The sequence below is a fragment of the Tachypleus tridentatus genome, chromosome 10, assembly GCF_004210375.1.
Source record: "Tachypleus tridentatus isolate NWPU-2018 chromosome 10, ASM421037v1, whole genome shotgun sequence".
Classification (NCBI taxonomy): Eukaryota; Metazoa; Arthropoda; class Merostomata; order Xiphosura; family Limulidae; genus Tachypleus; species Tachypleus tridentatus.
Genome location: NC_134834.1, coordinates 56,159,970 through 56,171,939, shown reverse-complemented (window position 1 = coordinate 56,171,939; position 11,970 = coordinate 56,159,970). Strand labels below are relative to the sequence as shown.

At 33.4% G+C, this 11,970-nt stretch overlaps 1 protein-coding gene across 1 annotated transcript; it reads left to right on the top strand.

Moving 5' to 3' along the window:
• The first annotated feature begins 4,964 nt into the window (after positions 1 to 4,964).
• On the top strand, positions 4,965 to 11,371 carry LOC143229340 (uncharacterized). The gene is made up of 2 exons (XM_076461538.1): positions 4,965 to 5,991; positions 7,878 to 11,371. Exons 1-2 carry the CDS (start codon positions 5,031 to 5,033, stop codon positions 8,027 to 8,029), a joined length of 1,113 nt encoding a protein of 370 aa, XP_076317653.1. The 5' UTR covers positions 4,965 to 5,030; the 3' UTR covers positions 8,030 to 11,371.
• Positions 11,372 to 11,970: the final 599 nt, after the last annotated feature.

Here is an 11,970-nt window from a genome sequence, read left to right as displayed (position 1 = left end):
GCTAAAAGGTCTCTGATTGACCTTTATTATTTATAGAGAAAAAAAGCGTCAATTTGTATTTTATTTCTTAAGGTTCTTCGAAATAACTGGTTTTCTTTTCGTGCCCTAAAGGTATTTCCACAGATGTATGATTAAATTTTATAGTTTAACAAATGACTATAAACATTAAAAGTTAAACAGGTTATGAGACATTGCATGCCAACTCACCTAGGGCTTCCCACTTCATGTCATAGTCTTCCTTGAAAACATTCAAGCAAAACCTTCATTTTGATTTATTCAGTCATGTAGTACAGCTTTAGGATTTTGCATGACTGAATAAATCAAAATGAAGTTTTTGCCTGAATTTTTTCAAGAAAAATCTATGGCATGAACAGGGAAAGGTTCTTTTTTATTCTGAATAAGTTGACATTGAATGATCCTTATGTAAAAAAGTTATCTTCAAGAAATTCTCTTGATGATATTTTGCAGCAATACAGCTTAATGCGCTTCAATGTCAAGTTTTATTTTCTACTTCACGAAGGGTCAATGTATTCTATTAAAGAATAAATATAAATTTTATTCCTAGCGTAATTCCCGCAAATTTATGTTAGGTTTACACCGAATATTTTTCTTCTTGTTATAGTCAGTTGTCCTATACCTCACTTTATTTGTGCAATTACAACTTCTTTTTTCTTCGTTGGCTGAGTAACAAAAGATGTGCAATTCATTATCTTTTTGAAGCACTAGAATAAAATACCCACACTCCGTTGAGGGATTCTAAAGCATTCTCGTAATTACAGAATTCAAACTTCTCAGTTATCCCCAATTACTTCTGGAGTTACTCCGAACGGTGGTTGTACCCAATTAAAAATCTCTTGTGCTACATTTGGTCTCGTCAGCTTGTGAGTAATAGCATAAAAACAGCTTTAAACATGACCCCTCTACAATCCCTAGTAGGGCAAAGAATACAAAATCCCATTGTAGGATAGGGCTTAGTGATTCCAAAATTTTATTCCTAGACTTCTAACATTCCCAGGGACATTCCTAGTGTGTTTTAACTTTCATTAGTAAGTGATTGCACCATACATGTAAGGACACTATTCGGACGAAATGGAATTCGAATACTAAGTTCAATATTATCAACCCCCAAACCATGGGAGGATAAAAACATAAGTGGCCACTCTATACTGCAGAGTACCAAGGCAACGCCATGATTTACAGATGCCTCACTGTACATATAAGGCTCACCATTATCTTCAATTACTTTTATAATTATCATAGGAGAATCTTTACCAGAAAACAAACCCCGATATGATAATCGCCTGTAGTGCATGTATCACGTTTGGTTCCGTTAGCTTGAGAGTGGATAGTAGAGTATGAACATACTTTCAGACAGACTTCTCCCTGTCCGAGGAGGGAGACAAGTACAAAATCCTATGTCCGATTCGGTCTCAAAGATCTGTAAACCTACTCCTAGAACTCGATTATGCTTGGGTAATTTTCCGAACACAAGCGTTTTATTTATTCCACGCTATACCCATAAAGACACCTACTTCTCGACCACCCTGAGTCAGCCTGCCCGATTCGATCGTGCTAGTTTCAAAACTGTGGGAAGAGTTTATTAAAGAACTAACATACAGACATCGCGAAGTAATGTAGCATAACGAAAACTGAAATCTCAGTGTGGTATTAGCACTTATATTTATAGACTTAGTGTGAGAAGCATCTTTGAAGATGTGGAACGGCATAAAGTAATATTTAACTTAGTTTTTCAAGAGTGTGTTAAATTTCATTCTTGAAGGAAGTGAACTATAGCTTATATATACAAACACACATATATTGCTGTGAGGTTTTAGCAAAAAACAACTACACAATGGGATATCTGCGCTTTTTTTTTCGCCAGGAGAATCTTAACATCTGAATTAGACGTTTAAGTAAAAAACTTATCGCTGACCATCGGAGACTAGATATTATTACTATGAATAAAATGTTTATCTTTTACTGTAAACTAGACTGATTTTAGTGTCATTGATTATTTATCTCTGACAACAATGGAAAATAATTTGTATAGATAAACAGGCTAGAAGGATGGAAAATTAGGCTGGTTTACTTTGGTATGTTATGACTGACGCTGGAATAGGACAAAATGCTTGACTGTTTGTTTTGAATTTCACGCAAAACTATACGAGAGCTATCTGCGCTAGCCATCCCTAATTTAGTAGTGTAAGACCAGAGGGAAGGCAGCTAGTCTTCACCACCCACCGCCAACTCTTGAGCTATACTTTACCAACGCCTAATGGATATCACCGGCACATTATAACACCTTCACGGCTAAAGGAGCGGGTATGTTGGGTATGATAATGATTCAAACCCGCAATCCTCGGATTAGGAGTCAAGCGCCTTAACCACCTAGCCATGCGTGCCTCCCCTGGACTTGCGTTTATAGGCTATCTAAAAATGACAACATAGCTATCTTAAACTGGTTTTATGTGTCGAACAATAATATGAAAAATGAAAATTCAACAGTTTGTATGACAGCTTTGAAAGTTGTTTAGTCTAATACGTGATCACAGGTATATAGCACTAAAATTCCCCTGTTATTGACTGTTGAACATTCATCTATATACGCTACACGTATAACACGTATTCTATTTTTCATAGTATGCATACGTGTTCTGTATTATCTTCCTTATTTATGTTTTTGTTTGAATTCGTTGAAGTTTTGTCTTAATAATTTGGAGATGATGTTGTTGTTGTTTTCAGAATTTTTATACACTGGATAATCTACATGGATATAACTTTTTCAACTTATAAAATTCTGAGAGAATTTTATGAACAACTAGCTAAGCTATCTTGTTTATCTTAGGGAACTTACAAAGGAAGAAACTTTAAAGTATATCGAAATTATTTTATTAACAAAGTAGTTTGTTGGAGCTAATTAAATAAACGAGTAGTAAACATTTATTTTTATATAAAGTCGACGTCAGTTTACTCAATAATACATTTTTACAGTGTAAATATACAGAAAGAGTTGGATTTGTTTTAGCGTTAGAGCGAAAACAAAAGTGATTTAAAAGAAAAGAGCTGTCTTCATAAACTATCAGGTCCCGAATGGACAGGTGATTAAGGCGTTCGACTCGTAATACGAGAGTGGCGGGTTCGAATCCTCGTCACATCAAAGATGTGTGTTCTTTCAGCCGGGGGGGGCGTTATATGTGACAGTCAGTCCTACTATTCGTTGGTAAAAGAGTAGCTCAAGAGTTGACGGTGAGTGGTGATGATTAGCTGCCTTTTCTCTTGTTTTACACTGCTAAATTATGGACAGCTAACGTAGATAGCCCTCGTCCTTTGCGCGAAATTCAAAAACAAACAAAAACTATCAGTTTAATGAAAAGTTGACGAATATGACAAGTTATTTCATACATATTACTCGGCAATTACGAAAAAAAAAAAAAAAAAGTTACACTTGTTACCCTATCTGATTTTAATTTGCTGTAATAAATTATTTATTGTTTACGGTTTCATTCATAAATATAAGTATATGCACATCCATGCAAAAGAAAGTACTATTTATTTGCAATGGATGATCAAACTGTACTAGTAAAAACATGATTTATTTTCAAACCGACCAACAGTATTTCAGATTTATGCTTCAGGGCTTAAATCGCTAAAATTGACACTCAGCTGATTTCCAAAAGAACTTCTATTTTTAGTTATTTTAGTATCTGTAAAAAAATGGTGAAATGAACTTAGAAAGCAGTAAAAATAACGGAAAAATAATTCTTATAATAGTTTATATTCCTCATTTTAAACTTGTAATAAGGTTAACTAAAATTAAGAGATAAATTAAAGTGAATTTAAATATATTAGTCTCGATAACATTGAATAAAATATTAATATTGTTAGAGTCCACTGGAACTAAGAATCTTCCAACCAACCAATCACATGCAAGTAATTCAAGGGTATACCAAAGAACGTGCTACGAACTCCACCTGGCCCAAGAACCTTGATAGTTGGACGAAGTTTCAGTCTTTTTAACAAGGGCTTTTGTTTGCGTTAAACTGCTCACGGCAAGAAATGCAAACGTTGAATTTTAAGTCAAGGTTCTGCAGAAAATACAGCTCAAAAAAGTTGTTTTTCAATTCTGTTCCTGTTTATAACCTGTATGAAATATAACCCAAGGACTGTTGTTGAAATTCTATATAGAAAATACTCATATGAAATGGATATATTAGTAGAGAAATGTTATGTGGTGAATCTGAATTTTGGGAAATCTTTTACTTTTATAACGTTTATTAAACTTTAAGTTAGCTATTATTGCGTATGGCATTTTCAATTATTTGTGCAAATTATTTATAATTTTATTATTTGGGAATATAAAATGAAATAAAACATTTTTAAAACGAATTTTCTCGCTTGTATGATGTATCAGGACGGGTAGGTATTTCTAAGCTAAACTTGAATAACTAAATTATTATTTTCATTGGTAATTTTCGAAAGTGAATGACTATATAAACACAAGTGGAAGGTTTATATTAAATGTGTGGGTTATTATTTTATTTAGATTCCTTATAAAAAGGACAAACATTCAATTGTATGTACAAGGTTAGAGATATCTAGAAAAGAACGAACATCATTGCTGAGCTCTTAAAATGCAAATCATGATAGAGTGTTGGCTTACTCACTTGGTTACTGGCCAACATAGACTCGTAGACTAAATTGGCAGAATTTATTATTCGAATACTAGTCAATAAGACGTTGCTCCAGCAGCCAAGTGACGTGTCGGTGGACCTGTTACTACAACCTAACCTACAACCTTGTAAGTAAGGTTTCCTTGTTTATTAAAACAAATTAGAGAGAGAAAGTTCAAGCGTATAAAACATTTATAAAAGATCTGGACATCTTATTTATTAAAGAAACAATGTGCTTTCTAAAAAGATCGAAATATTCGTTTAATCCATAAATTGGTGCGTTATCAATATATGTATATATATGTATGTATGTATCTATCCAATTAAACCGATCGATGAGTTTCTCACTGTTCCATTTCTATGAATAGGTGCAAAAAGGTCAGCAAATACATGGAGTTCTACTTCATCTTCATCTATATATATTTTACGTTGTTTGTTGATTCTCATGTTACTTTCGGTGAAAATGATATTCAAGCTGAATCTGTATTGAACTTAACAGATAACAATATTTCTCATGCCGATTTTTACGAAAAATCTTTATCTTCTGACTCACAGTCGAGCTCTTCTTACTGCCCAAACCCACGACAAATAGCTCCTTGTTCCTGTACTGGACCTCAAGGATTCCTCTACCTTATATGTGATCAACTAAGTGATGAAGATGAATTGAAACGTGTCCTAAGTACTGATTTTCCTGTGAGTGAGTTTGGAAAGCTAAGCCTTACCAACTCTAATATTCCAGTTTGGAGCGAAGGACTTTTAAAAGTAGTGAGCTTTGAATACATCTATGTATACAAGACCTCTCTGATTAAAATTTTTCCACAGGATTTCGTGTCCTCTAAAACAAGCATCAAGCGTCTGGAGATTATCCATAATGATCTACAGACTTTCCCCTTTAATTACGTTTCAACGTTAAACAAACTTGAACAACTTATACTTTACTATAATGCAATCAAAATAATACCGGATCATGCTTTTGGCTTGCATACCAAGTTAAAAGAGATAAACCTTTCTTTTAACATGATTCATTATGTCGGATCATACGCATTCGAAAACCTTCGTGCTCTGAAAGTTTTAAATCTTCGTTATAACAAGCTATTTATATTGAATAACTATGCTTTCGCCGTCGAACGAGTCAACCCCAATCTCTTACTGGATCTTTCCAACAATTACATTATATATATTAGTGAAGAGGCGTTTAGAAATCAAGTACCGAAACTTCTGAACATATCTTATAATCATCTCAAATCTTTGAGTAAATCAAATTTTGAAAACATGTTGCAAACTATGACGGTTGAAAATTATGGAATGATAGTTACCAAAGGTAAGATTAGCTTCTATTTCTCTTTATTATCGAGGTCTTAAACGGCTATAGCTGATTAAAATAATGTTCACCAGTACTATACAAAGTTCATTGTCTTTGGTTTAGATATCAGTACTACCTGAATTTTTGCTGTTTTTACAAAATCAGTGTTTTATAGAGTACGCCATATTTCATTACTAAAACACAGCTGTTATAAATAAAATACAAATTAATAATCCACTGGAATTCACTTTTCAAACTACTAGAGCGACTGTAAATTGTAAGCCACAATAACATCTAATACGTTATTTCTTTGGAAGATAAGTTTTACAAGCAATGTACCATCATATTACAATTAATAATTAAATAACTATTAAAGGGTTGGGAAGGCTAAATCCAGAAGACGATAAATAGAGGTTGCATACGTCATATCAAAATGATTTTGGAGTCTCAACACGTAGTTACAATATTTGGTATCTGAATAGAAAGACAAAAAAATCTGTAAAGTAGAAGTAATAAGAAATTTCATGCGAATACTTGTGAATCGTGTACGATTTTGAATGAACGCGCCAAGTAAACTTTCAGCCATTCATATACCTGGACGTATCAACTAAGCACTTTGAATAGACTTCTACTGTACCGAACAATGTTAATTATGCATTTCACACATAATATCAATAAAAATATAGTTATGTATTTCACCCTTTACACTGCTGGAAACTTCGGATGTATAATTCAAACTATCCTACAAAATAATACAATGTACAGTTTTTAAACTTAAATTGGCAAAATTTACACACACTGTCTCGAATCTAACACCTTTACCTTATACATTACGCTCTATTGAAACATTACAGTTATTTTACACTCTGTTTTAGTGAGCAAATCAACTGTGTTGTCTACACTGTACCCTACTGAAAGTGTCAAAACAGCATTACTGTATACATCATACCTATTGAACATGATACAATACCATCTACTGAACGTGACAACACAGCTTTACTGTCTACATTATATCTATTGAACACGGTATTGTATCGTCTACACTCTATCCTACAGAACGTGACAAGACAGCTTTACTGTCTATTTTATTGTTATTCAACACGATTCTATGCCGCGTATGTAACCCAATAGGATAAGTCAGCTGTCTTGTCGAAATTTTAATCTGTCAGTATTTATAACATACACAGTCACGCTTAAATTCAGTAGATTGTAATGTAATTCCTTTTGATCCAAAACATAGCATCATTCAAAGTTACTTTTGAATGAAAAAATAATATCCTGAAGAACAAAAGAGAACAAAAATTGTTTACGATACAAAAAATTTCACAAAGGAAGTCTTACCATTGTGATATTGTATACCTCCAAATTTTAACCATAATTAAACGATTTGGTTTGGTTTGTTTTGAATTTCGCGCAAAGCTACTCGAACGCTATCTGCGTTAGCCGTCCCTAATTTAGAAGTATAAGATTAGATGGAAGGCAGCTAGTCATCATCACCCACCGCCAACTCTTAAGTTACTCTTTTACCAACAAATAGTGGGATTGACCGTGACATTATAACGACCCCGCGGCTGAGAGAGCGAGCATGTTTAATGTTACGGGGATTCGAACCTGCGACCCTCAGATTACGAGTCGAGTGCCTTAACTAAACGAGAAATTGTTAAATTAAATGAATGCGTGGCATTAACCACCATAAGAGTCTATATACTCGACAAAAGTAAATTCGTTTCATGTTTACGGCAAAGTAAGGCTTGTATAATGTTTCCAGGTGTTTTTATTTCTATTAAGGCTTTCAAAAAATAATTTTACGGGATAAACTTTTCTATTGAAAATAATTGATAAACGTTTATTGTAAGAATTGTTCTATTGTAGTAGTGAAGTGCTTATTTGTGTCTTCTTCTTAGGTAACCGGTTTCTTTGTACATGCGAGAACTCTGCTTGGCTGGCCATCCTTCCATACATGTCAAAGCAGCACATCAATGGATTCGTATGTTCAGATTTGAATATTAACCTTATGAATGTGACCTTTAAGGACATTAGATGTACGAAGGATTAGGTAGTTTGATTTGTGATGTATAGTAATGACTACAAGGCACTTTTACAACATTAGTATGTTTGATACTTTTCACTGTGATTTACTTCCAGCTTATCTCTCTTTGGTTAACTTGTGTTCAAGGTTACTGATGATAAGTAGAATTATCTAACACTAGTTTAACCCAATAACACACATTAGTCAGAGTGTAGATTGAACTGGACCTCCTTTGACCTTAGACTTCGAGATTAAACAATTTTCTGAATAATAAGTTTATTTATTATTATGTATGATGTAACTTTAAATGAATAGAGTATTTACAGTGTATTGGTAATCTACGCTTTATCTCTGTCTATGCAGATTATATCACGTTTGTAATTTCAAATTCGATTTACCATAACAAAATTCAAGTTTTTTTCTTGTAACTAGTGCCACCTTTTAAATTTTAAGCCTAAAATAATTGTAAGATTTAGTTTTCAGTATTATGGTATTAAACTTGTGTTTCCACCGAGAGATTCGTTACGTAAAGAGGTATGACCACTAAAATAAGTAGCAAAATATATGAAATAAAAAAAATATGTACAAGTAATAATGCGCATTCATAATTCTGTATATTTAAGTGTCCGTTAATATTGCAAAATTTTGTGAAAATTGAGTCAACTTATACTTTAAAAGACATTCACGCTCATATTGTTAACTAAAATTAATGAAAAAGTAATTGTGCATTATCTCACTTGTTTCATTTTCGGGTTGTAAAGTTGTACATCTTATACTTCAAAGCTTTAACATACACAGACAGAAAAACTAATTAATCAGATACATTACAACCTAACACTGAAAACATGAAATAAATGGGGATCAGCGGTAAACCCTTGACTTTCAAAAAAGATAGAAACACGTAATAAGCTATGGTTTAAGTACCGGAAACCTGTGTAACATTAGAATACAATATAACTAACGTTCGTATATTTAAAAAAAAACATTGCAGATTAACGTTTGTCTTTTATTATTTAGTGGAACGGACGAGTTCTGATATTGTACGAAAGGTCTCTCAAGCAGTGACTTATGGTAAACAAAACAAATAAAATAAACAAATTGAGAAGTATGTGAGCAAAAATATTGGTAATTCAAGTGATTTCTGTCATACGTACTAGGGTTTCTAAATGTTGTTTAACCTTCATTAGTACACATTAAAATATCCACCCAGTACGCCTGGGGTCCATACGGATCCCGTATATATTTAATGATCATAATGTTGAAGCTATGGCTGAGATGTTGAAAAGTTAGCCTACTGGCTTCTTATAGCGTTGTGCAGATATACTGTAAGAAAGACTGAATACCATACATGTATAATAGGTGATTTATTATTACAAAATATAAAATTTACTTATATCCATTCCCTCATATTTAGATGAAAAATTGTCATCATTGACATCATAGATAATATAGGGCCACTTCTTCTCTAATTGATATATCACAATTAAAACTAATAAAATACTGAATGAAGAAACAGATTTCTTGAATATGTAACAAAAAATACCAAATTTTACGAAAATGTGCTCGGGGTCCGAAAGGACCCAAGGTGGTCGAACTACATGAAACTTTGTTTCAGAGCTAACTAATGCCAAATTTTGTAAAACATGTAAACAAAACTTATTCTGAATGAACATAAAGTGTTTCTCATATCTTTTACCAGTCATTTTACAAACACTCATCACACCGTAACACTGAGTGTAGAGTAATCAGTGCAGACATGGTTTCCACGTGCTGTACAGGTTTGACAGACTTTCCTGTCCGCGATTCTTGGGCAAAGATAGCATCGTTTTTTTTTTCTTGCTAGAACACCTTGACCACCATGCTGTCTTGTGTCAAGCAATCCTAGATCTACGAAGGTAGTTGTGACGCCTTTCTGCATTGCACGAGGCCTATCTGCACTAGCTGTACCTAATTTTGCAGTGTAAGACTGCCAACTCTTGGGCTACTTTTTACCAACGAATAGTGGGATTGACCATAACATAATAACGCTCTCATTGCTTAAAGGGCGAGCATATTTGGTGTAATGGGGATTCGAACCTGTGACCCTAAGATTACGAGTCGAGTGCCCTAACCACCTGCCCATGCTGGACCTGACAAAATAAATAAAATAAATGTTTTATAAAATAATATACACATAGACGAATTTCTGTACAGATCTTACTTCATTTACAACGAAAATTGACCGTCACATTATAACGCCACTATAGCTGAAAGGGCGAGCAGGTTTAATGCGACCGGGATTCGAACCCGCAACCCTCGGATTACGAATCGAACGCCTTAACCCACCTGACCATGCCGAGCCTGAGATTCTGGAGACGTCTCTGAAGTAGGTCACGCGTATTACTTCCCTTCAGGAGAGATCTAAATACGTAATCACTGTTTATCACAATGTATAACCTCTGTGAATCTATTTACTATTTTTGTGTCATAGGATGATAATGTGACAATTACATAATAACAAATAAAAATATAACTGGACAATGAAAAAAATTTACAAAAATTTATCGCCGGGGTCCATAAGAACCCTAGTTGTACTGATGAAGGTTAAACAGTAAAATGTTTTTGCCGTTGCTTAAAGACAAATAAACAGAGTTAACAAACACAAACTAATTTAAAACAAATAAATATGCGCTGCAAATATTAATTTTGTAAATAATCGTGACTAAAACGTATAGGAATGAGAAAAATAATTTAGACACTTGTTGTTTTACGTGCCCAACTCCAATGGCATAGCGATATATCTAAGGACTTTGATACAAAACACAGATAACCTATTGTGTAGCTTTGTGTTTAACATCAAACACATGCTTGTACATTCAATGGATTTCAGTTTTAACATATGTTATTTCGTCCTCGCACCGACATCAAATGATATACGTAGAGTTATTGATGCTTAGAATGTACATGGTCTAACATTTAAGTAAGAATAACATTTTACGAAATAAGCAAGCATGAAAAAAAGTCTTACAAAATCACCTACAATATTTATGTTCAGGCATAGTTGAAGTAGTTTTTATCTAAGGTTGTTCTGATTCGAACTACGTCCAATTACCTTGATTGTGTTCTGACGTTCCACATGCCCATGTTGATTGTGTTTTGGTGTTTTATATGACCGAGTATGTCATAGGAAAGAGGAATTTGTTACTTTTTTTTAGTTGTTAATGAGTTAAAAGATCTACATCCTTCCAGTGAAATCTTCATGGCAAGATGACTTTCATGTAACTTTTTTATTCGTAAATATTCCATTATATGAAACCATGTGATTTGTTTGAAAAAACTCTTTAGAAAGAACTTTCTTATTTACACTTTAACTAGAGAATAACTTAGATTCTAATCACTCATTTACAGAAAAAAACCATATTTATTCAGAGAATATTATGACAATAAATGGATAGAGCTAACTCTAGACAACACTTTATCTCGCCACCATGAATAATCTTGGTTTAGCTACTGTTCAGAGAATTTCAAACCAACATTTCACAAGCGCCATGTTGATCAAACTTTTGCCATTTTTTATTAAAAAATGAAATTCAGCATTTTTTAGAATTTTTAAACTTGTGATATTCATACGTAGCATACTATAATGGAACTTTTGCTTGAATGATATTGGAGAAAAACTTTTTATTACGTGATGTGGAATCCCAACTTCGCAAAATTTTTATCCTGGTGTATGTAGACTTGCAATATGGGTCACAATGTACCCGTTTTACCTGCGTTTCCTGTCACGGAGAACTTTATTTTTCTCTATTGTCAAGGTGCAGATCCGACGTCATGAATACATCACACGTAGATCTATTGCATTGACGCTATTGATATAAATATAATAGTGTTGTCTGTTGTATGTCCATGTAAATATTTCGAAGGGTATGGATGGATCTTCACCACAGTTGGTATGGTGATTCATTAGGTCCATAGGGAAATACTTACAA